At 43.5% G+C, this 26709-nt stretch overlaps 2 protein-coding genes across 2 annotated transcripts in view; both read right to left on the bottom strand.

Annotated features, from left to right (window-relative positions):
* LOC117367634 (zinc finger protein 708-like) overlaps positions 1-9538 on the bottom strand; it is a 33128-nt gene extending 23590 nt beyond the window's left edge. The window contains exons 1-4 of the mRNA XM_033960393.1: positions 9338-9538; positions 4971-5097; positions 3631-3744; positions 3259-3372 (exon numbers count right to left, since the gene is read on the bottom strand). Of these exons, the coding sequence (XP_033816284.1) occupies positions 3259-3372; positions 3631-3744; positions 4971-5097; positions 9338-9361 (379 nt within the window). The 5' untranslated portion in view covers positions 9362-9538. The remainder of the gene's footprint in view (positions 1-3258; positions 3373-3630; positions 3745-4970; positions 5098-9337) is intronic.
* A 3599-nt stretch (positions 9539-13137) lies between these two features.
* LOC117367635 (zinc finger protein 345-like) overlaps positions 13138-26709 on the bottom strand; it is a 35657-nt gene continuing 22085 nt past the window's right edge. Inside the window, exons 7-9 of the mRNA XM_033960395.1 lie at positions 25931-26059; positions 23721-23828; positions 13138-16913 (exon numbers count right to left, since the gene is read on the bottom strand). Of these exons, the coding sequence (XP_033816286.1) occupies positions 15193-16913; positions 23721-23828; positions 25931-26059 (1958 nt within the window). The 3' untranslated portion in view covers positions 13138-15192. The remainder of the gene's footprint in view (positions 16914-23720; positions 23829-25930; positions 26060-26709) is intronic.

The raw sequence follows: 26709 nt of genomic DNA, 5'->3' as shown, positions 1-26709 counted from the left end.
CACCCACCTTTAGTGTAGGCAATTTGGGCCATGCACCTATATTGTAATTCACTTTTAAAAGGAATATATCATAAGGACTTGAAACGTTTGCAGTTAATTCAAAATACGGCCATTAAGTTAATTTCAAGAGCATCAAAGTACGATCATGTTACCCCTTTGCTAAAAGATGCCCACTGGTTGCCAATTTCACATAGGATAACTTATAAAATAGCCCTTTTGACATTCAAAACCATGCAAACTAATTCTCCAGCTTTTATCGACAGATTATTGATCCCTTATGACCCACCAAGATCTTTGAGATCCATATCCCAATTTAATCTTAATATCCCTTCATTAAAAATAATTGGCACACGCCGTACTACCATTTTTTCTGTAACAGCCCCAACGATTTGGAATTCTCTTCCGCTTTATTTAAAAATGGAAAATAATTTAAAAACATTCAAAAGCAACTTAAAATGCTTCCTTTTTAAAGATGCTTTTAACTGAAGTTTTATTTTATTTCAAAGTTGATTTTAACTGATGTCTTATTTTAGGGTTTTTTTTGTTTTTTTTTTTAACTCCCTGCCCTTTTGTACTTGCCATTAATGTTTCTTCCATTTACTATAGCTATTGTATTTCCTCCCTCTTTACCTTGTGTGTCTTTTGTTCGTTCGTCCACAATAACTTTGCATGTATTATTGTTCGCATTGTAGTTTTTAGAAAGTATGTATTAACTGTAATATTGTTTGTCTAAAGGAAAAATTTTTTACTCTGTACAACGCTTTGTAGAATCGATAAAGCGTTTAATCAAATAACTAAATAAACAATAAACAATATTTTAAAAGACACTTAAAAGCACATTTGTTTCCCAATTGGCTTTCTCAACTTAGAACAGAGTTTGGGACTGTGATCGGTGTTTTACGGTTTTACTATTAGAATTGTTACTGTTCAGATATTTGCTATGATATTTTATAAAAAATAAAAATTTAACTTTTGTTCTCAATCTTTCCCTTTCTATTTTTAATGGAGTTCTTTTCTTCATGAATATGAATTGTGTATTGTAAACCACTTAGATCAGGAATCTCAAAGTCCCTCCTTGAGGGCCGCAATCCAGTCGGGTTTTCAGGATTTCCCCCATGAATATGCATGAGATCTATGTACTTGCACTGCTTTCAATGCATATTCATGGGGGAAATCCTGAAAACCTGACTGGATTGCAGCCCTCAAGGAGGGACTTAGAGATCCCTGACTTAGATCCTTTTAGGCTGTTATGCAGTATAGAAAGTTCTTAATAAACAAACATTAAGGTCGACTGTGGGGTGCCGAGTGCCAGTATCAGCACTGATTAAGCCTAGAGATCAATTAAAAGTAGGCGGAGTTTATAGAATCAGGGCCAAAATGCACACAAGTTCCTGCAAATCAGTCAATTAATTAGAACGTTCTTCTTTGCTGTCTCTTATGGGACTGTTTGTTTCGTACAGACATTTATCATATTTCTGTTATGTGATTGTTCTACATCACTGTTAAATGTGTGTATTTCAGATCCTATTTCAAGTTACTAGATTTCAAGATTCAAGATTTTATTAATACTTGATGAATTGCTTATTCAATATACTAAGCGATGTACAACTTCATAAAAACAGGGATGTGTGGACAAACAAATAACTTAAGACTTCAAACTCCAGGACAGACAAGACTGGTGATGGATAAAGGGAAAAAGTTACAATTCTTAGTTAGAGAGAAGAAACAAAAATGGGGGAAGAGCTGACATGTTTTCTGTTATGGGCCCACAATGGTGGAACTCTTTACCACAACATATTACAAATGGAAGAGATCTTCTTTCTTTTAAAAAAATCTTTAAAAACTCACCTTTTTAAAGATACTTTTAATACTCAATATTAAAAATTTTTTTAGTTTTTAATTTTTTACCTACCCCCGTTTCCTTACGTTTTTCCCCGTATTTGTTTTTCTAGATATAACAGATGTAATCTTTGCCCTTCTTTCCTTCCCATTTCAAGTCTGCCTTGTCTTAAATTGGATGTTAATGACTTTTAATTTGTATCTCTATAATTTTATGCTTTTTTAAATTGTGTACATCGCTTTGTAAACAGATTCAGCGATACATCAAATATTAATAAACCTTGAAAAACAAAAGGGAAGGTAAAAAACTAAACCAGAAAATATTGGTCTAGAATTAAATGTTGAATGCATCTTTAAAAAGATGAGTCTTAAGTAATTTTTTTAAAAAATTGAGATCTTTTTCTTCTCTAATGTGTTGGGGGAGTGGATTCCACAGTTGAGGGGTCATAACCGAGAAAATATCGGGTCTTCTGGTGCCTATAATTTTCAAAGATGGAACAGTTAGAAAGTTATGAGACATTGAGCGAAGAGGTCTGGAAGTATTATGAGGAATGAGCATTCTGGAGACAAATTGAGGTTCATTAAAATTTTAAAGACTAAAATAAGTATTTTGAAAGTAATGTGATGGCTGATGTATTCCTCTTCCTGAAAACGTCCAGCTATCAGTTTGATGTATTAGGCCCAACGTCTTTGATTGTATTCCTCTTCCTGGAAATGTCCAGTTATCTTTTTGATGTAATCTGCTTAGAACTGAAAGGTACAGGCGGAATAGAAGTCATTAATGTAATGTAATGTAATGATTGGAAGCCAGTGAGAGTTAATCAGTAAGGGGGTGAACGCGATTGTATTTTTTGGCATTACGGATAAGTTTTATAGCCGTATTTTGTATTATTTGAAGCCTTCTTTTTTCTTTTAGAGTGATGTTAAGTAAAAGAGAATTACAATAGTCTAATTTAGTCAATTCACAGTTTCCAAGTTTACCTCATTGATTGTATTTGTGTATATATTCGGTCATTTTAGTATTGTTATGCTGTTAAAAAAATTATAATATGTTTTGCTGTACACCGCCTTGGGTGAATCTCTTCATCAAGGTGGATAATAAATCCCAATAAATAAGTAAATTATCTAAATAAAAATAAAACTCTCCATGCCTAAGTCAAAATGCACCACATTCACTAGTCAGGTTCCCCCTCATAACAACGGGGAAGCCTCTCCACCACCAACCCTTTCTCAACCCCTTTACATTCTAGGTTAAGGGTCTTATAGACCTGATCCCACCTCCAGGACCCCCTCTGCCTTTCTGTGCACTTACTTCATCAAAATAGGGGAAGAGAGTATGAAAGCTTCTCACCACCACCAAGTTCCTACATGGATTCAGCTGACCTTAATAAAGATGTGCAGGAGGAATTTTATACTTACTCGGTACAGAAAGATGGGTCTGTTCAGATGTCTCTGATTCAGGAGGATTTATGAAGGGGAGATCCTCCTCTTGTTGAACGCTCAGCGAGAAAATGGATGTTATAGTTGGAAGCCCTGTTACAAGAAAACACATCTAGGATTCACCAAGAATCTGATTATAATAAACTAGGAAATAGAGTTTAAGTCTCTAATGGGCCCTTTACTAAACCTTAGTGCATGCTATTGGAATTAGCGCATGCTAAATACTAAGAAGCCCAAACATATAATATGGGCTTCTAAGGATTCAGCATCCACCACTTCCATCTAAGCTTAAGTAAAGGGCCCCTAAATGTTTAATGTCAATCATGTTCTGAAAATGCAAAGCCTGCTTACTCTTGGTGGGCTCATTCGGGTTTCCTTTTTCCTCCAAATCACAGTGTTGTGGAAAATATTTCTCATCTTCTTTTTTAATCTTGAATACAACATCAGGATTAATGATTAAATAACCTGTTAATAAGAAATAGGAAAATGAAATTTACTTTCTATTTGTTGAATTCCATCTATTTCCATCTGTGTCTATGTGTTTGTGGCAATTTTGAGAGCAGAGCCAGCAGGGGAGGAACAGCCAAGGATCGCTCTTGCCCTCACCACACCCCATAAATCGCCAAGGATTGTAAAACAGGCCCAAGGGGGCACCTACAAGTGGGAAGGGAGTAAAGGCAACTCATTTTTAGAGAGGAGGGAGACAAAACAGGACGAGGCACAAAGTTTCAGCTCCCACCAAAAACACATGGTCAGTTTCTGTCAAAACCGAAACCAGGCAGAAAACGAATTTTGGGACTGTAAACAAAATTTGGTCAGCCTCTAGTGCAGTGGTCTCCAACTCAAACCCTTTGCAGGGCCACATTTTGGATTTGGAGGTACTTGGAGGGCCTCAGAAAAAATAGTGAATGTCTTATTAAAGAAATGACAATTTTGCATGAAGTAAAACTCTTTATAGTTTATAAATCTTTCCTTTTGCCTAAGTCTTAATAATAATATTGTCATTTATAGCTAAAGAGACATATGATCAAGAAACGGTTTTATTTTACTTTTGTGATTATGATAAACATAACGAGGGCCTCAAAATAGTACCTGGTGGGCCGTGAGTTCGAGACCGCTACTCTGGTGTGTATATCTATCTCTCTTTATTGGAATTTGAGTAAAATGCCTGACAAAGCTTAAAGGTTAGAGAAAAAAAGGCAGCTACAAATTGCCACTTGATTAAGAATAAATCTTAGAGATTTGCTGGTACAGATATTTCTCTTCATGGCCCTCCTAGATGGAGACATTGCAGTCGCTGTCTTCTTGGAGATATCTGTTACCATCTGAAGAGGGCTATATAGTGCACTCTTTTAAGTAAATCCTTCCCCTGGCCTTCTGTACCAAATTTTTGTAGTTTAGGAAAGAAAGATAGACTCCAACTGAAGTTGAAAGACCTTATACTAGAGGCTTCTTCCATTGGCTCCTATTGGATATGGGATGGCATCAAAAGCCAGGTTAAAAAGAGATAATGGTTACTGCGGATGGGCAGACTAGATGGGCCATTTGGCCTTTATCTGCCATCATGTTTCTATGTAAAAATTTTTAGATGATTATGGGACCCAATCCCTGGGATCTCTGCAGGGTTCAGAAAATAACAGCCCTCATTCCATAATGTACCTGTGATAGATGATAAGAGGACGTATATTTACCTCGTGAGATGAGGATGTCTTGAATCTCCTTGATGACCTTCTTGTACAACTCTTTCTGCCATTCTCCCAGAACGTCCCACTCCGTCTCCAAGAAATAAGCAGCGACATCCTTGAATGTGACGGATGTCTGGAAAGCAAGACACGGACACAGTCAGCCAGTTTCCTTATCATGTTTCTTTAGTAGACTTTGTTATATGACTTCTGTCAGGAAGATCAGATCTCTGGTGCATTATAGTATGAAGACAGTTCTGGAAATTTTAAAAGGAACAGAATCAGATTTCCTGCTCCTTAAACAAATTCTGGAAATATCTCGTGTTGGCTGATTTAGTATTTGGAAGAAGGTAGGAACTTCAGCAAAAGCTGAAGAGATGGGAAAGAGAGAAGCAAGTAGGTTGATATCTGAAGGTAGGAAAGTGGAGAAGAGTTCCGAGGTCAGTCTGTCTGTCTGTGCTGTTGCTACTAACAGTCTGTATTTCTTTAGAAAGGATAGCGATGGTAGAGTAAGGAAGGACTTCTACTACTACTCACCTGTATACGAATGCAAAGTCTCAGAGATTTCCCAGAGCTCCTGGCAGCGGTACTCCAACTACTGGTGAACCCAGCCATCTGACTCCCATTTCGCACACAGCGGCTCAATGATTTTGGGCTAAGGAGTGCCCCTCTGCAGAAGGGGGCAGACTTTCAGTTTTCCTGCTGGCCTAGGCTCACATTTCGTCTGACTGGTGGGTCTTTGATATTATTCGGTCAGACTATGAGTTGGAATTTGCCTGGCCTCCGATGGATTGGTTTGTGGACTCTTCCGCAGGTCGACCGGCCAAAGCACTCAAGGTGCAAGCCACTGTACCACGCTTGCTGGATTTTCAGGCTCTAGTGCCAGGGCTGCCTGCACTTTGAGGCTCAGGCAGATTCTATATATGCTTCATTGTACCAAAGAAAGGCTCAGACGATCGGACACGTGTTCTGGATTTCCAGCAAGTAAATGTGGCTCTCATGTTTCCACACTTTCACATGCAGACAGTGTGATCTGTCATGGAAGTGGTGGCCCAGGGAGAGTTCCTCACATTCTACTAAAAAAAACCAAACAAACCACAATTTCTTCCCAGTTTTCAGCTATGGACTGGCTCAGCTCCCCATACCTTTGCTGAGGTGATGGTGGTCATGCCAGCTTTTTTACAAAACATGGATCTGCTCGCACACCCTTACATGGATGACTGCCTCTTAAGGACTCCCATCGTTGGCCGTGTTTGACCTACAGTGGATTCGGCGATCCTGGAGGTCCTTGGTTGGATTGCGAGCTCCAAGACAAACAGTCTGACACCCATGCAGTCTCTGAACTATCTGGCTGTTCTGTTCAACAGTGGGTTGCATCTATCTTCCAGAGGCATGCAGACAGGAGCTGTGTTCTCCCAGTTTCTTCCTTCTTGAAGCAGCAAGCTCCATCGTAATGGACTCTATTCAGGTCCTAGGGTCCTTTGCAGCCACGTTGGCTTTGGTTCATTGGGTGCGGGTGCACATGTGTCCTATCCAGCATGCCTTACTCTCTTGCTGGGCTCCACACAGGGTTGCTTTACAGACCAGTCTGCCCTGGACTTGGAGGCTTGGACCAGCATGGCTTGGTGGCTTCTCCCACAATCATTCTGCAAGGGTGTTCCACTGCGGCTTGCTTCCTGGTTCGTGATAATGTAGGAGGTCAGCCTTCAGGGCTGGGGAGCCCGCTGCAATTGGTGTCTCATCCAGGAGTGCTGGACACCCTCTCAGAGCAAATGGTCGATCTACAGGTTGGCGCTGAGAACCATTCGTCTGGCTCTGGAGTGCTTGTAAAAGACTCTGGTGGGCCAAGCGGTCAGGGTTTGACATTTCCACAGCAGTAGCCTATGTCAATCGCCAGACAGGTACCAAGCGCAACTCTCTGCTTCAGGAGGCCTGCCTCTTCTTTCTGTGGGTGGAACGCCACCTCTGGATGCTCTTATCAGCACATGTGGCGAGAGTTGACAATGTTCAGGCCAAGTTCCTCAATAGACAGACCATGGTTCAGGGCGCGTGGGCGATGTTTTGAGCTATTGTGCAGCTTCAACCTCATGGCCACAGCAAAGAATGAGAACGCAGATCAATTCTTCGGGAACTGAGCTTGAAAGCGAGGGTCTCAACACTCTGGTGCAGCCTTAGCCTCAGGGAATACTCCTGTATGCTTTCCTCCCTAGCCCATGATAGGCTGAGTCATTTGGTGGATCACGGTCTCCCTAGGACATGACATTCTGGTGACTCCAGGCTAGCCTCACATATCATGGTGCACAGATCTGATGTGTCTTCGCAAGGGGTGTGGCCTTCGGTTGTGTGCCTATCCAGACCTACTTATGCAGGGTCAGGTTTGCATGGAGGGCTCGAGATGCTTTGCTTTTACAGCTGCTTACACTAAGGTGTGGAAGACTTTCCCACATTGGTATACTCAGGCACAATGAAGCTGTATTCTGCTCTGATTTTGATGGTGCTTGCCTTTCTCCAGGCTAATCTTGATAAAGGCCTCACTGTTGCGTCCCTTCGGGTCCCAGTGTATGGGCTCTCTCATTTTAGAGCCTGGAGTCTCACCCTGACATTGGCAGATTTCTGAAAGGGGCTCTTTGCATCAAATCACTGATTAAACCACCGTTCCCTTCTTGGAACCTCAACCTGGTGCTGTCTAGTCTCGACAAGGCTCCCTTTGAGCCCCTTTGAGATGCTTTCCTCTTGGACTTGTTGCTCAAGATGGTCTTTTTGGTCGTGTTCTGTTAGTGAGACATGTTTCTGATCTCCAGGCTTTTTCTTGCAGGGTACCGTTCCTCTGATTCTCAGAGACTGGGGTTTCCTTGAGAATGGTTCCTTCCTTCCTGCCGAAGGTGGATCACAAACAGATCGGAGAAGGTTATCATGCCGCTATACCGGGCCATGGAGCACCTCCACCTGGAGTACTGCATCCAACACTGGTTGCCATACATGAAAAAGGACATAGTACTACTCGAAAGGGTCCAGAGAAGAACGACTAAAATGGTTAAGGGGCTGGAGGAGTTGCCGTACAATGAGAGGCTAGAGAAACTGGGCCTCTTCTCCCTTGAGAAGAGGAGACTGAGAGGAGACATGATTGAAACATTCAAGATATTGAAGGGAATTGACTTAGTAGAGAAAGAGAGATTGTTCACCCTCTCCAGGGTGGAGAGAACGAGAGGGCACTCGCTAAAGTAAACCGCTTCGAACTTAGGGTATAGCGGTATATAAGAAATAAAATTATTATTATTATTAATAAAGTTAAAAGGGGATAGATTCCGTACAAACGTAAGGAAGTTCTTCTTCACCCAGAGTGGTAGAAACCTGGAACGCTCTTCTGGAGGCTGTTATAGGGGAAATCACCCTTCAGGGATTCAAGAAAAGGTTAGATAAGTTCCTGCTGGACCAGAACATATGCAGGTAAGGCACTGGTCTTTGACCTAAGGGCCGCTGCGTGAGCGGACTGCTGGGCACGATGGACCACCGGTCTGACCCAGCAGCGGCAAATCTTACGTTGCTATCTCAAAACCCCATGATACAGACTACTGCGATCTATCTCCAGCAGGTTAGTCTTCCCTCCAAAACAGATGAGCAAGGAAAGAGAAGGTTTTTAGTTACTAGTTTTTAACTTCGTAAGTTTTACTCTATTTGTAGCATTTTTAACTATTGTAAACCGCATGGAACTTTACGGTCTTGCAGAAGGTAAACTTTTTATTATCACAGGGAAAGGTTTTCCTTTTTCAAGGAGTAGAGAGAAGAATTTCTTACCTGTGATACAAGGCAATAGACATAGAAATCAAAACAAAGAAAATAAGACATCTTTTTATTAGACTTGAAAGGTCACTTGGATACACAAAGTCAGAGGCGTGAAGAAAGTACAAGAGTTTTATTCACAGCATGCCGGGACTCTAGTGCAGTTAATAGCCTGCCTACTAGAGTGTCAGAAACAGGAAATACACGGACTTTTATGCCCTTTTCACAAACTAATATATGCAAAAACTACAATTTTCATTTGTTACTTCTATAATTTTCTACAATTATTATTGGTCCTAAGCCAGCACTTATGATAGGTTCAGGGATACAACTTATAGTCCTATAGGAAACTAGCTCATTTCTCTGCTTATCTAAATCTTACAGGTCTAAATGTTACATGTACAGAAGGGCAGGGCACATCATGGCTCAAACTCTTATCTATTCAGCTTACAATGTGGTAAGGCAAGGACATACATTTCAGGCAGATGAAGTCAATAGATTGTACACTGTTTTCAGCTATTTAGGCCAGTGCAATATTTTAAACAACAGTTAACTATTTCATGACCCTACAGACTAAATACTTTTCTTTGAATTACCTGATCACAACCCAGGGCAGACATTTCCCTCCTCTTTCCCTCTGGATTTTGCAGCTGCTGGGAGGGATTCAGGCTGGAGATTTCCCTCTTCCTGGAAAGATGAGCAGATTGGGCTGATCCCTGAGTCTCCCCCTCTGCAGGAAGGGAACTGGGTCTCCCAGGGATTTCCAGTTGCAGGACACAGAAAGTTTCTGCTTCTCTTTTGCAGCTCTGCCGAAGTAGAGAAAGCAACTGAGCATGCTCAGAGCTCTTCAACCTTTCCCCTTGCTGAGGTGATCTTGGATCATCCCACCTCCTTAAGGTGGAGCTGTAGAAATAGCAGATACTTGTTGGGTGGAACCTGCTGCGCTGTGTCTACAGAACTACCTTAAGGAGGTGGGATATTCTATGATGACCTCACAGGAGGGGGGGGGTGTGGTGAAGAACTCTGCACATGCTCAGTTGCTTTCTCTACTTCCAAAGAGCTGCAAAGATCAGACAAGATTCAGAAGAGAAGCAGAAATTTTCTGTGTCCTGAGACCCAGCAGAGGGGCAGAAGAGGAGCCTTATGTGAGACCCTCAGGAATCAGCCCAATCTGCTCATCTTTAGGAAGAGGGAAATCCCCAGCCTGGATCCCTCCCAGCAGCTGCAGAATTCTGGGTTCTGATCAGGTCAGAAATTCTTCTTTCTCCTCTTGTGCACAGGTTGAGCAGCTCTTCCAGCCTTCCCTTCTCTTTCCTTGTTGGTGTCTTTGGTAGGATACCTTAACCTGTTGGAGGTAGATTGCAGTTTTCTGTCCTTGGGGGATCTGGCCCCAGGCTTTATGAGAATAGCAGGAGGAAAGGCAAAGAGAGCGGCCTCTTTTCTTTTGCCTGGGTCTGGTCTTTCAGGATCAGCTCCTACCACTGATGCATTTTTGCAGCCAGGAATATGCGATTTCCCAGCTGCATTAATGAACCTAAAAGTACTGTGAGATTGCCTAACTTGCAGACAGGATACTGCAGTCCACTTCTACTACTTATCATTTCTATAACGCTACCAGACGCACACAGCGCTATACAGTAACACAAGATACAGTCCCTGCTTGAAAGAGCTTACCGTCTAACAGTGTATGGCCATTTGGTGGAGGATGGGCAGGGGAGGGCTTCAATGGCTGGGAGGGTGTAGATGGGCTGGAGTAAGTCTTAACAGAGATTTCGGCAGTTGGAACCCAAACACAGTACCGGGTAAAGCTTTGGATTCTTGCCCAGAAATAGCTAAGAAGAAAAAATAAAAAAATTTAAATTGAATCAGGTTGGGCAGACTGGATGGACCATTCGGGTCGTTATCTGCCGTCATCTACTATGTTACTATGTAATTATGGCAGACAAACCCGTTCCCCTTAACTCAGGGGTCTCAAAGTCCCTCCTTGAGGGCCGCAATCCAGTTGGGTTTTCAGGATTTCCCCGACTGGATTCCAGCCCTCGAGGACTGGAGTTGCCCACCCCTGCTCTAGATCCAACCAATATGAAGAACCTATATCAGGGGTCCCCAAAGTCCCTCCTTGAGGGCCGAATCCAGTCGGGTTTTCAGGATTTCCCCAATGAATATGCATGAGATCTATTTGCATGCACTGCTTTCAATGCATATTCATTGGGGAAATCCTGAAAACCCGACTGGATTCCAGCCCTCGAGGACTGGAGTTGCCCACCCCTGCTCTAGATCCAACCAATATCAGGGGTCCCCAAAGTCCCTCCTTGAGGGCCGAATCCAGTTGGGTTTTCAGGATTTCCCCAATGAATATGCATGAGATCTATTTGCATGCACTGCTTTCAATGCATATTCATTGGGGAAATCCTGAAAACCCGACTGGATTGCGGCCCTCAAGGAGGGACTTTACTGTATCCATGACATACTGTTTGGCTGTCTTGCCTGTTTAGATTGTAAGCTCTTTTGAGCAGGGACTCTGTGCAGCGCTGCCTGCGTCTGGTGGCGCAGTAGAAATAATTAATAGTAGTAGACAAACAGGACAAAAAGGATGAATCTATACATGCTGCTCAGGTAGGGAATTACATTTGATTGGTTCAATCCAAAATCCACGCTTGTTACTTGTCTGGTGCACAATTTTTGTACTCCTCCTTTACAAAGCCACAGTAGCGTTTTTAGCGCCGGCCGCCGTGATAGTATTCCTGCGAGTGTCAGAGCTGTCATCGCCGCAGCCAGCACTAAAAATGGTTGGTTTTTCATTTATTATTTTTTGGGTGGGCTTTTCACTCAATTTAAAAGGATTTGTATTTGACCCCACGATAACACTTTTCACGCTGGCACTTCACATGTTGACTTTTTCTGTGCACCCTCAGGTTCGGCGGTTCAAGTGGTCATGTCGTTCGTCGCCCTTTAATTATTTAAGGTTTTCACTGACCTTATGTGTTATGTCACTTCATTAATATGTAGTTTGTACACTGTCTTTTTTTTTTTTTAATCTGGGCATTGGTTATTTGCACACATTTGCATTGTTCATGTTGGATGTCTGATGTTCTTTATGTAGACGTTTACTTCTTGTTTTCTGGTGATCCAGTTGCGTACCTACGGTATGTGACACCTGGGGCCAATCTTTTTTTAACAACCTCCCTCCCCCCCCAATATAAAAAGGGATCAGAGGAGAACCCACTGGGAACTGCACCCAGGGCAGACCTCCCCCCCTCCCCGCTAATCCTCCATCCCCATTTGGTACGCCACTGCCCGAGTAAGGGGATATTTGGTCTCCAAATGTTAGAAAAAAAATTTATTACCTTATTTCCAATTTCTATTTATAAATGTTTATCAATACAGCTCCAATACTACTTTATTCTAAAGCAACAAAAAAAATCTTTTTTCTACCATTTACCATCTCTGGTTTCCTCATCTTCTTTTCACTCTCCTTTTGATCCAGCATCCACCCTCTTTCTCTGTCCCTTCCAGCTTGGGCTGTCTCCAGGCCCGTTGAATTGGAGGGGGGGGGGTCGCCAGGGCCAGGAGGGCTTGGGCTCCCTCCTGGCCAGATCGAGTCAGGGGGGGGGGGGGGGCACGATCGCCGGACCAAGAGGGCTTGGGCTCCCTCTTGCCCCGATGTTGTATGTGTGTGGGGAGGTGATGCATCGTGGCAGGAGAGATGCCTCATCTCCCCTACCACGATGCCATCACTCCTCTACCCGAGCTGCCGCGACCCGCAGCATTTCGGGTAGAAGAGTGATGGCATCGCGGTAGGGGAGATGAGGCATCTCTCCTGCCGCGATGCTCGCGGTGGGTAGGTTGCCGGGCCGCTGAACTGATGGCGCCAGCGGCCATCAGCTCAGCGGCCCCTTTTTCGGCACTTAGACCTGGTTTGACTTCGTCCAAGTCAAAAAGGTCTAAGTGCCGACTAGGCAACCTGTAAATGTTTTGGTTATACCTGTTGTAGGTCGGCCCACCTCCCGCCCACTGCCCGCCCTTTCCCCTCCTCTAAACAATCCTCTTTTCTCTCTGTGCGTCTAGAGGCAGGGGAAAGGCCTAAGCTGGTTTTAGATACGTCTAAAAACCAGCTTTGGTTATGGGTACTTGGACGATCAGGCTTTTTGATCGTTCAAGTAGCCATTTAGGACACTTTTTAGATGGTTTTTTTTTATTATGAACCCCATATTATTTCTAATTATTTGTTTCATTATTTGCACTTATTCTGATCTGTTATTTTTAGATGTAGAATTGTCCCTATGATAACATCTTAATGTGTCCCCGACGCAGGCAGTCAGCTGCTGAAACATGTTGGACTTTTTCTAACACATCTGTATGATAGGACAATACAAACACACCGTTGAATCAAAGGTTGATTTTGAATAAACTTTATTGAACTGTTCAGCTGCTCCTTTTTGGATTACAAAATATAGCTCATCGCTATTACAGATTAGCAGCCAGTCCCATCAACATCGACTGGTTATCATTACATTATCCAGTATTTCTATTCCGCCCACACCAAAACTGGTTCGGGGTAGATTACACATTAAGAAACTAGAAGTAATCATTCTAGGAATTACAAACCAAAGTAAAACAAAAAACAAACAGTTATAAAATGTGTCTTCAGACTAAGCTAGAGTACAAATTCACGGCCCCTTTTAGCAAGCTGCACTAGAAGTTTTTAGCTTGGGCTGACGCAGTAAATGCACCGACACTCATAGAATTCCTAAGAGCATCGGAGCACTTCTTCGCCGGCCTACACTAAAATCCTCTAGGCACAGCTTGACCAAAAGGGGCCATCAGTTATTTAAATAGTACATGTTTCTTGAACAGGATACTCTTGTAATAAAAGATGGAAAAGCACCATAGTTAGTTAACCATCTCCGACACATGTAGAGGTACAGGGACATAAGATAAGAAAAATCATCCGATGGTCCACACTGAACCCAATGCTTGACATCGAGCAGGAGTCCATGACTTAGTCCTCGATTGACAATTTGAGGTACCCTTGGGCTGAGCCGAGGTAGGCATGGAAGCCTTCTAAGCCTATGAAGACTGCGTCTCCAGTAGCCCCGAAAGCTCTTGTCTTGCGCATAGCCTGAACTCCTTTTGGAGCGATGGTGCTGTAGCGGGAGAGATATTGGCATGGAACGATGCAGAAGCACCGTAACATTTCTAGTCTTATTCACCAACCCTTTTCAAATCATTCCTAGCATCCGATTTGCTTTGTTTGTCGCTGCTGCACAGTGGACAGAAGGCTTCAGTGTATTGTCCACAGGACACCTAGATCCCTCTTGGGTACTGATCCCTAAGGTGGACTCCAGCATCCTTGATTTGGATTATTCTTCCCCAGGTGCATCACTTTGCACTCACCACATTTTCATCTGCTATTTGGATGTCTAGTTCTCCAATCTCTCAAGGTCTTCCTGTAATTTTTCACAGTCCATGTTTTTGACAACTTTGAACACCTTAGTGTCTTTTGCAAATTTAATCAGCTCACTTTCTATTCCAATTTCCACATCATTTATAAATGTTAAATATCATTGGTCCTAGTACAGGCCCCTGCAGTATTCCACCATTCACCCTCTTCCACTGAGAAAAATGTTTTCTATCCCATAACCGATTCCTAATCCATAACATAGTCCTGTCCCGTGACTCTTCAATTTTCTCAGAAGTCTGTCATGAGGAACTTTGTCAAAAGCTTTCTGAAAGTGTAGATTCACTATGCCAACTGGTTAATTTATCCACATTTATTCACACCTTCAAAGAAATCAAGCCAATTGGTCAGGCAAGATCTCCCTTGGCTGAAACCAAGTCTGTCCCTTTATCCATGTTTGTCTATGTGTTCTGTAATTTTAGTTTTTTTTATAATAGTTACCAGGATTTTGCCTGGCACTAGTCAGTCAGGCTTACAAATCTGTAATTTTCTAGAGCACCCCTGGAACCCTTTATAAAAATTGCCACTATCCAATCTTCAGGTATTGCGAATGATTTTATTCACGTTACAGGACACTAACAGTAAATCAGCACATTTGGTTTTTTTGATATGGTTTCCCCCCAGTGTGAATTCTTTCATGAGTTCTAAAGTTACTTTTTGATGGAAGCTTTTATCACATTGAAAACATTTATAAGGATTTTCTCCACTGTGGATTCTTTAATGAATTTTAAGGTGACTTTTCAATTGAAGCTTTTATCACTTTCAGAACATTTATATGGTTTTTCTTCACTATGGATTCTTTTATAATATCTTGGATTACTTTTCTGATCGAAACTTTTATCACTTTCAGAACACTGATAAAGTATGGATTTTTTCATGAGTTCATCTTTAGTATTGAAGCCATTACTGCATTTAGAACATTTATATGATTTATTGCCAGTGTGGATTCTTCCATGAATTCTACAACTACTTGTACGACTGAAGTTTTTATCAACATTGAAAACATTGATTTGATTTTTTTCCACTGTGGATTCTTTCATGATTTTTCAGGCTACTTGTACTACTGAAGGATTTATCACATTGAGAACATTGATATGATTTTTCTCCAGTGTGGATTCTTTCATGATTTTTCAGGCTAATTGTATTACTGAAAGATTTATCACATTGAGAACATTGATATGATTTTTCTCCAGTGTGGATTCTTTCATGATTTTTCAGACTACTTGTATTACTGAAAGATTTATCACATTCAGAACATTGATATGATTTTTCTCTAGTGTGGATTCTTTCATGATTTTTCAGGCTAATTGTATTACTGAAAGATTTATCACATTCAGAACATTGATATGATTTTTCTCCAGTGTGGATTCTTTCATGATTTTTCAGACTACTTGTATTACTGAAAGATTTATCACATTCAGAACATTGATATGATTTTTCTCTTGTGTGGATTCTTTCATGATTTTTGAGTCTGTCTTTATTATTGAAGGATTTTCCACATTCAGAACATTGATATGGTTTTTCTCCAGTATGGATTATTTCATGATTTCTGAGATGATGTTTTTGATTGAAACCTTTTCCACATTCAGAACATTTATATGGTTTTTCTCCAGAGTGGATTCTTCCATGAATCCTGAGTTGATGTTTTTGATTGAAACCTTTGCCACATTCAGAACATTTATATGGTTTTTCTCCAGAGTGGATTCTTTCATGAATTCCAAGATAAAATTTGTATCTGAAGCTTTTACCACATTCAGAACATTTGTATGGTTTTACTCCACTGTGGATTCTTTCATGATTTTTGAGGCTACCTTTGTTATTGAAGGATTTTCCACATTCTGAACATTTATATGGTTTTTCTCCAGTATGAATTATTTCATGATTTGTGAGATGATGCCTTTGAGTGAAACTTTTACCACATTCAGAACATTTATATGGTTTTTCTCCAATGTGGCTTCTTTCATGATGCACGAGGTTACTTTTTTGACTGAAGCTTCTATAACATTCAAAACATTTATATGGTTTTTCTCCAGTGTGAACTCTTTCATGATGCACGAGGTTACTTTTTTGACTGAAGCTTTTATAACATTCAAAACATTTAAATGGTTTTTCTCCAGTGTGAACTCTTTCATGATGCACGAGGTTACTTTTTTGACTGAAGCTTTTATAACATTCAAAACATTTAAATAGCTTTGCTCCCTTGGGATTTAGTTGATGCACTTCTTTCTTGCTAACGCTGACTAATTCATGTTTTCTCAGCTCAAATACCTGACTGAAGTTGTTATCATGTATAGAACATTTTGAAGGTTTTCTTTCTTTAGGCACTTTTTCGTGAATTGTAAGTTGTGATTTATATGTAAATGATTTTTCACACTCTATAGACTGGAGCAGTTTGTCTTGTTTCTGAAATTTGTTTTGTCTTGTCAGGTTTTTCTCAGTAAACATTTCCTCACCCTGACAAAGTTTCTGCCTGCTGATTCTCCGATTTTGTCTGAGATTTGGGCAGTGGGTGGAATTTCTCTCTTGTTCAGTACATACATTTGAGCTCTGTCCTTTTGGGGTATTTTCTTTCATGTTAGTTGGTTTTAGCCTACTAATGCCTCCTACAATTTCAGCTGAAGAATCCGGGTTGGCTCTGGAAGGGTCTTTGTGTGTCCATTCCTCCTTCTGCCCATCACATACTCTCATTCTCTTATTCCCAAATCTATTATCTGTTGGAGAAAAATGAAAGTAAGTACTGTATACAGCTATTAGTAAGATATATATATATAGGCAAATATCTCCACAGAAGTCTTAAAGTCATTTGCTAGTAGACAGGTGAACAATGGCACTTGAAGAGACAGAAATAGACCATCCTTATCTGGTTCTGGACATCTCATCCTCCCCTCCAGTCTCCCTTTCCTCTGATTACAGACATTAATCAAAAACTCTATGTGAAAAATTTAGAAATACTCCACAGCACAAAGCAAGGATTTTATTACCGTATTTTCACGCATATAACACGCGCGTTATACACGATTTTACAAACCAAGCATAACCATACGCGTTATATGCGCGAGCGCGTTTTACAATTTGTTTTTTACATTGCTGGTTCCCCCCCCCCCGACATCCGATTCATCCCCCAGCCCTGAAAGCCTGATGCCCCACCCCGAAGGACCGCTGGCCCCCCCACCCTGAAGGACTGCTCGCACCCCCCCCCTGAAGGACCGCTCGCACCCCCCCGACGTCCGATTCATCCCCCAGCCCCCCCCCCGCACCGTTTGCGGTGGAGAAGCAGCCTACCGTGGGTTCGCGATGCCAGTGAACCCTGCTGCTTCCTTTGCCGGCAGTCCCGCCCCTTCTCTGAGCCCTGCGCTGCTTCTTCTGCCGCGGTCCCGCCCCTTCTCTGATGTCAGAGAAAGGGCGGGACCGCGGCAGAGGAAGCAGCGTGAACCCACGGTAGGCTGCTTCTCCACCGCAAACGGTGCGGGGGGGCTGGGGGATGAATCGGACGTCAGGGTAGGTGCGAGGTGGGGGTGCGAGCGGTCCTTCAGGGTGGGGGGGCCAGCATTCCTTCGGGGTGGGGCATCAGGCTTTCAGGATGGGGACAGGACTTCAAGGGGGACAGGCAGACCTTTAAGGGGGGACAGGACTTCAACGGGGGACAGGCAGACCTTTAAGGGGGGACAGGACTTCAGGGGGGGACAGAACTTCAAGGGGTGGGGGGGGGCTAGTGTGGTTAGGAGAAGCCAAAGGGGGTGAAAAAGCTATAAAATAAACCCACCAGCATGTCAATGTGTTGAGAGGAAGAGGTGGTCTGGGAAATTCTGCTGAGCAAACTCTGGGCCCATTTCCACCCCCCATTTAGTCCACTCCACTCAACTGGTTCACACACTGAGTGGATCTTTGGGTGTTGTGCCTGGGTAGTTGTTTTGGGATCTCTTCTAGTGGTTTGTCAGTATCTCCTTCTGGTCCAAGGAAGGAAACTTTGTTATCCTTAGCATTGACCTACAGAATATGTTTGTAACACGCTGCTTGTGTGGCATTAGGCTATGTAGTGATTGAAAGAAAAAACCAGACCTTTGTACATTTTTGCACCATATGGTGGGTGTATGAGGAGATTCACATTTCCTGCATAGCTAAGTCCTTGTGAAGTTACCTTGTTCTTTCTGTATTTGACATCTAGTAAGGTCTCTGTTTGGAAGGAAAGATCTAAGTTATGGTAAAAGCAGATAGCGTTGCTGGTTTTAAAAAGGTTTCGACAAATTCCTGGAGGAAAAGTCCATAGTCTGTTATTAAGACATGGGGGAAGTGTCTGCTTGCCCTGGATCGGTGGCATGGTTAAATCTAACCTCTACCGTTAGATTTAATAATGAGGAATCCGTCCCTTACACCTCAACCTTTGGAATTCCACAAGGATCTATTTTGTCTCCCTTATTGTTTAATATCTTCCTTGCTCCTCTATTAGAACTTTGTCAGGCCATAGGCTTCATCCCCTATTCATACGCAGACGATATCCAACTCATACACCCTTTAGACCCAGAAAACACTACAGATATTTCCTGAATAAATCAAAAGCTAGAGCATGTGCAAAATTGGTTAAACACAAATAAATTGGCATTAAATATTAATAAGACTCAATCCATCCTATTCAATTGGAAAAAAGATATTTTTCTTTCTAAACCTTTTCTTCTTAATAACACCCCCATTAACATGGTATCTTCAACAAAAATTCTTGGTGTTTACATAGATGATAAACTATCCTACCATGAACATATATCTTATATGGTTAAAAATTGTTTTTTTAAATTACGGCAGATAAGATCTATTGCCAAATTTCTCACTCCTTCTTCTTTAAATATACTAATCCATTCATTTATAATAGCTAAAATTGACTACTGTAATGCCCTACTCTTAAACATTACACAAAAAGAAATAAGAAGAATACAAATAATTCAAAATACAGCCATAAAATTAATTTATAATTCTAAAAAATTTGACCACGTATCTCCATTACTGATAGATGCACACTGGTTACCAGTAAATCATAGGATCTTTTTTAAACTAATGCTCCTAATTTTCAAAACTCTAACATCCAATGAACCGCAATTCATCTCCAAATCTCTAATCCCATACAAACCTCATCGATCTCTTCGCTCTACTGATCAATGCTTATTAGCAGTTCCGTCTCTGAAAATCATAGGCACCAGAAGAGCAGATATTTTTACTGTCGCCGGTCCGCAAAGGTGGAATAAACTTCCTCAATTTATTAGAATTGAAAAAAATATTACAACATTTAAAAAACTTTTAAAAACATATTTATTTAAAGATGCCTTTGATTTTTAATAGTTCCTTTAAATTACCTATGCTTTGGTATTATTGTTTATGAAGTATGCTTAAGCCATTTTGTGCTACCTATTTTACCCTACCTTTTGTACTTTCCCTTTTTTCTTACAAAACCCGAAATTGTAACTTTTTATTTTTCCCTTGCCCCTCAAGTATGTTTTGAATGTTTTTATGTTATGTTAATATAATTATTACGTTAAGTTTCTTATCTCTTTTTATTATATTATGTACATCGCTTAGAAATTGTTATAGGCGATCCATCAAAAGATTGAATAAACTTGAAACTTGAATATTGCTATTCTTTGGGTTTTGACCAGGTACTAATGACCTGGATTGGTTACCATGAGAATGGGCTACTGGGCATGATGGACCATTGGCCTGACCCAGTTAGGCTATTCTTATGTTATGTTCTCATCTGTAGGGGCCGTTGTTTTCACTTCTTATTTTAATGTATTTTTTTCTGGGAACTTATCAGTGTTTTTTATAATGGAAACAAAAATGGAAGAGAATTACCGTAATGTGTGTGGAATGGGGGGGGGGGGGGGGGTTAACTACCGTAATTTCTTCAGCTAAATAATTCAATCCACCTCAACCAGACAGGAGAACTCATGCACCATTCACACACCCTCCAACCAAAAACGTCAAAAGAAAAAAACTGTTCATTCTTATAAACTACAATATAACTTTTAATCTAGAGTTAGTATGAATTCAGCAACAAGAACAGAAATCGCATGTTCATTCTTATAAACTATAACATTTAATCTAGATCAAACGAAGTATCAAGGACAAAATAATCTAAATAGTTACCGTAATTACGGTAAAGTTGTAAATAAACAAAGTTTACTGGTTTATTCAATCATCATCATCACAGTCATCTGAATCGTTGAATCCATCAAAATCCGAATTGTCGTCATTGTCATTAAATAAAGTGAGCACAGCCTGCAGACGATCCTCGTTTATTTCCAAAGTGATATCGTCATCGTCGTCATCATCATCGCTGATATCCATATTGTTGCCTCCTTCCGCTGCATGATTACCGGTAGTAGTGTCATTGGTTTCATAAACAATGCCCGCTTTTCTAAATCCGTTTCGAATAGTATCTGGTGTTATTTTATCCCATGCTGACGCCACCCACTTGCAGACTTCTGTGAAAGTTGCCCGCTTCAGCCGCCCCGTGGGTGTGTACTCGTGCGTGCCGCTCTGCATCCACTCCTCCCACTCCTTTCTAACAAAAGTCTTGAATGGATGATTCACTGCGATGTCAAGTGGCTGCAGCTTACACGTCAGGCCTCCAGGTATCACAGCGATGTGGGCACGAGTAGAATTAATGTAGGCCTGAACATTTTTTTCTTTGTGGGCAGCCATGGCATCAAAAATTAACAAGGATTTTTTTGCAAAGAATCCACCCTGTCTTGCCCTAAAGCATTTATCTACCCACAATCTCATTATGTCGCAGTCCATCCATCCCTTCTTGTTGCAGTGCACAACCACACTGGTGGGCAGTTTTTCACGGGGCATAGTGATCCTTTTGAAAATGACCATGGGCTTTAACTTAACCCCGCTAGCTGAGCAACCAAGAACGACTGTAAAGCACGTTCTTTCATGCCCAGTTGTGGTGATGGCAACAGATTTAGTACCTGTGGGGGCTACAGTTCTTGTCGCTGGAATGTCGAATGCCATTGGAATTTCATCCATGTTGATGACGTCCTTTGCGGTGATGGCAAGTTCTGATATTTCTTTGGCGACAAAGTCACGGAAATCGATCAATTTTTGCTGCCAGTCATCCGGAAGTCGCTGGCCATCAGTTGTTCTCATTTGAACCGATAGTCCGTTCCTTTTCAGAAATTTTGAGATCCAGGTGAAGCCAGCTTTGAAGTCGGGTATTCCTCTTCCGTTGGCAAGTAGTTTTGCCTTCATCTGAATCGCAACGGTAGAGACTGATTGATTTTGCTCCCTTCTCCCCAGAATCCACTGCTTCAAGTCATCCTCCAGCTGAGGCCATTTTGGTTTGGCCCCACGACGTGCCCGTTTTTGCGGATTGCATTTCTCCAGTTCCTTCTTATCTTTTCTCCATTCACGCACCGATGTTTCTCCAACATTGAACTCTTTCGCTGCGGCCCGGTTGCCTATTTCCTCAGCTTTCGCAACGACTTTAAGCTTAAAGTCCGCTGTATATGACTTTCGTTTCATTCCTGGCATTATGGAGATAAATTTAAATTTAATTGATAAACTCTACTAGATAAATGCAGAATACCAATCTGAAGAGATCAAATTAAAATGTGGGCTCTACATGCAGCATTAATGATCTTTTATAGGCTTACCCAAAGGCTGGGATGCTGTTGTATAGGCAAAATACTATTCAATGGGTCACTGGGCAAATTACAAGGCCAGATAGACAACAGAATGAGATGAGGGGGGACACGGCCACGGTGATCAAAAGTGCGCCACGACAAAGGCGCGCTGACAACCCGGCGCAGAAAACTGAGCGCAAGCATGCTCAGACCATCTTCTTTGTCTGTAGATGGTCTGCGCATGCTTACAGAGCTGGGAGCAGGGCGGCGATTCGGGGCAGAGGGCAGGGCAGCGAGAGGAGCGTCGGGACGTCAAGGCAGGAGCAGGGCGGCAAGAGGAGAGTCGGGACAGCAAGGCAGGAGCAGGGCGGCGATTCGGGGCAGAGCGGCAAAAGGAGAGTCGGGACGGCAAGGCAGGAGCAGGGCGGCAATTCGGGGCAGAGCGGCAAGAGAAGAGTCGGGACGGCAAGGCAGGAGCAGGGCGGTGATTCGGGGCAGAGCGGCAAGAGGAGAGTCGGGACGGCAAGGCAGGAGCAGGGCGGCGATTCAGGGCAGAGCGGCAAGAGGAGAGTTGGGACGGCAAGGCAGGAGCAGGGCAGCGATTTGGGGCAGAGCGGCAAGAGAAGAGTCGGGATGGCAAGGCAGGAGCAGGGCGGCAAGAGGAGAGTCGGGACGGCAAGGCAGGAGCAGGGCGGCGATTCGGGGCAGAGCGGCAAGAGGAGAGTCGGGACGGCAAGGCAGGAGCAGGGCGGCGATTCGGGGCAGAGCGGCAAGAGGAGAGTCGGGACGGCAAGGCAGGAGCAGAGCGGCAAGAGAAGAGTCGGGATGGCAAGGCAGGAGCAGGGCGGCAAGAGGAGAGTCGGGACGGCAAGGCAGAAGCAGGGCGGCGATTCGGGGCAGAGCGGCAAGAGGAGAGTCGGGACGGCAAGGCAGGAGCAGGGCGGCGATTCGGGGCAGAGCGGCAAGAGGAGAGTCGGGACGGCAAGGCAGGAGCAGGGCAGCGATTCGGGGCAGAGCGGCAAGAGAAGAGTCGAGACGGCAAGGCAGGAGCAGGGCGGCAAGAGGAGAGTCGGGACGGCAAGGCAGAAGCAGGGCGGCGATTCGGGGCAGAGCGGCAAGAGGAGAGTCGGGACGGCAAGGCAGGAGCAGGGCGGCGATTCGGGGCAGAGCGGCAAGAGGAGAGTCGGAACGGCAAGGCAGAAGCAGGGCGGCGATTCAGGGCAGAGCGGCAAGAGGAGAGTCGGGACGGCAAGGCAGGAGCAGGGCAGCGATTCGGGGCAGAGCGGCAAGAGAAGAGTCGGGATGGCAAGGCAGGAGCAGGGCGGCAAGAGGAGAGTTGGGACGGCAAGGCAGAAGCAGGGCGGCGATTCGGGGCAGAGCGGCAAGAGGAGAGTCGGGACGGCAAGGCAGGAGCAGGGCGGCGATTCGGGGCAGAGCAGCAAGAGGAGAGTCGGGACGGCAAGGCAGGAGCAGGGCAGCGATTCGGGGCAGAGCGGCAAGAGAAGAGTCGGGACGGCAAGGCAGGAGCAGGGCGGCAAGAGGAGAGTCGGGACGGCAAGGCAGAAGCAGGGCGGCGATTCGGGGCAGAGCGGCAAGAGGAGAGTCGGGACGGCAAGGCAGGAGCAGGGCGGCGATTCGGGGCAGAGCGGCAAGAGGAGAGTCGGGACGGCAAGGCAGGAGCAGGGCGGTGATTCGGGGCAGAGCGGCAAGAGGAGAGTCGGGACGGCAAGGCAGGAGGAGGTTTTAATTCAATGAGCAGCATGCGCGGTATACGCGTGTGCGCGCTATCTGTTAATTTGTTTACATAAATTTCAGTTTCCCGCGCACTATACCCGTGTGCGCGTTTTACAAGGGTGCGCGTTATATGCGTGAAAATACGGTACATAGGAATTTTTGTCTCACCACTCCTGGTATTGGTATCCTCCTCTCCTCCCTCCAGCTGGTCACTGACAGAATCCTCTTCCATTTTCAGGATCTCTTCTGTGGGGTCAGCAGGGAAACTTTGGCTGCCTGTAAGAAGAATGGAAGATAACGTCAAGATTTAAAAGAAAGCTTAAGACCTAAGAAAGTGAAAGCTTGGCTAAAACTGAGATGGAGGGATTTTTATGACCGCTGAAAAAGTAAGTATCCTGGTGGAAGGAGTTAAGGATCCTGAGTAGTTCTGAAAATGCCTCCATCCATTCCACTAATGCCATGTTGAGTCACTTTGCCTCACTCGTACCCTCTACTGCTATCAGTGTGGTCCTTCCTATATCCTCCCCTCCTGGAGTCACCAATTTGGCCATCTTTCCTCATTCCTTCTGTTGATCCCAGTGGGGGCTGTCCTTCCTCCAGTCTCTTTCAGGAAGACCATCCTGCCTGCCTGCCTGCCTGGTCCCAACTGGCAGCATTGTGTGATTCACAGAGAACAAAACTCACAGGCCGGGGAGGTGGAAGGAAGGTCAAGCATCCGGGACCAGCAGAGAGAGAGAGGACAGAAACAGTGAGAGCTACAAGGACAATTACAAAACCTGATAAAGGATGAGAGACAGTGGGTGCAGAAAGAAAATTAAGGGAAGAAGGATTTTGGGGACATGGTGAGGGAAAATAAGAGAAAGATAAGGACACAAAATGCAAGCAAAAGGCAGATCAGATAATATAAGGAGAAAAGTAGGAATATGGGAAACAGTGCAAACACATTATCCACACAACCTCCGTGAAGTTCACAGCAGTTTACATAAAGAATTATGAAGATACAAATTATTAAGTAGTATTACAATATTTAGGAATTATTAATAACACATTCTTGAAATAGGTCTTTAGGCCTTTTTTGCAAATCTTAAAATTAGATTGCTGGTTAATATATTAGTTGGTAAAGTTTTGCTGCTTGATAAGCCCATGTGGAGTTAAAAGATCTATTGTATCTTATATTCTTAATGACCGGATACCGATGTACCGTATTTGCCGGCGTATAAGACGACTGGGCGTATAAGACGACCCCCCAACTTTTACAGTTAAAATATAGAGTTTGTTATATACTCGCCGTATAAGACTACCCCTTCTTCCGCACACCTTCTCTACCGCCCCGGGTGCAGCACAGCCGGCCAGGTCCCCTTACTTTTGTGGCACTTCCCCGACCGACCGACAACAGCCCCGGTCCGACAAACCTCCCTGCCCTTAACCGCGAATCTAAATTACCTTCTTACAGCTGCTGTAAGAAGGTAATTTAGATTCGCGGCTACAGGGCAGGGAGGATTGTCGGACCCGGCCTGTTATCGGTCGGTCGGGGAAGTGCCACAAAAGTAAGGGAACCTGGCCGGCTGTGCTGCAACCGGGGCGGGGCGGGCCGCCCCTCTCCCTTGGTAGCCACTCGAACCGCGAGGCTACTCTCCTTCTCCTTATCTGCCCTGCCTGCAGCACAGAGCCGAACGGAAGTCTTCCCGACGTCAGCGCTGACGACGGAGGGAGGGAGGGCTTTGTTTAAGCTTTGTTTAAGCCCTCCCTCCCCTCCGACGTCAGCGCTGACGTCGGGAAGACTTCCGTTCGGCTCTGTGCTGCAAGCAGAGAAGGTAGGGAGAAGAAGAGCCGCGTACATCCAGAAGACTGAGTACATCCAGCCCTGCAGGAGCCCCGCGACCCTCGGAGGCGTCCCCATGGGATCCCCGCGACCCTAGGGGGCGTCCCCACGGGATCCCCGCGACCCTAGAGGCGTCCCCGTGCAGCTCTCTAATGTAAAGTAAGGGCATGTAAACAGTACCCGGCGTATAAGACGACCCCCGACTTTGGGGAGGATTTTAAGGTACTGAAAAGTCGTCTTATACGCCGGCAAATACGGTAATTGTTTCTCAGATTCAAAGATGGATTATTGGAAAAAATTAAAGAATTGAGGCATATAATCTGGAGTTTCTCCAAAATGTATTTTAAATAGTATACAATAGAATTAAGTATTCACCCTTCTATAGGTAGCCAGTGCAGTTCATGTAGGTAGGTGTAATCTTATTACTTTTCTTCAATCTAAGCAAAGACTCTGTTTTAAAACACCTCATCCTCCCTGTTCCTGGTCTAAAGCAGCTGTCTTCCTTGTAGGAAAGTTTGTGCTACCTTATTACTACCTTTAATTCAAGCTACATCACCTGTTTGATGCACTTCCTCATATGTGTCTGTGGTCGTCAGATATCCTCTTTCCTCATATCTCTGAAAGTCAGTCCCTAATTCCTCTTGCTTGACTTGGAATAAAATGTTAGGCTTGACATTGTGGGAACCTGTTGTAGGAAAAAAAAAGAGTAAAATATGATTTAAAAACAGTTACCACAGAGCTTATGATTACTTAGAATTATGCTGTTTTCATAAGCATTGCGACCAGAAGAGCCGAAAAAGAGGAGTGCTGCTGTACTTATCATAAAAAATTTATTCTAACAATACCAAGATCACTTTAATATCGAGTTGGACAACTTCGTTCCTCAACAACTACAAAAGGGAAAAGTAGGTAATTACCTTGATGATCGTCCTTCTAGTAGAAGGGCATATGAATATGGACCAGTGGGTTATATATCCCTACTCGCGAGTTTGTGTAGAAGGCATCATCTATATTTTTCAGCTCCACCGACCTGCTCTGTGCTTGCTTGCTCAGTTCATACCAAAGCAGTAGAGAAAGGAAAGAACAAGGAGGGGAACGGGCAACTCAACTCCCTCAAGTCTACTCTGACTTCAAAACAAACCAACAAAATAAAATGGAAAAATATAACAAGCCACATATAACAAGGTAGAATACTATACAAGCCCACAACTCTTAGCGCAACCGGCACTAACACTGATAAAATAATCTAAAACAGTTTGGATTCATTTGTTTTGTTTTTCCAAAGTGAAAATGGCACAACATCACCTCTTGAACAGGCTCTTACCTGAAGTCAGT

The sequence above is a fragment of the Geotrypetes seraphini genome, chromosome 10, assembly GCF_902459505.1.
Source record: "Geotrypetes seraphini chromosome 10, aGeoSer1.1, whole genome shotgun sequence".
NCBI lineage: Eukaryota > Metazoa > Chordata > Amphibia > Gymnophiona > Dermophiidae > Geotrypetes > Geotrypetes seraphini.
Note: the sequence above shows the minus strand (reverse complement) of the source record. Positions and strands in the feature narration are given on the sequence as shown.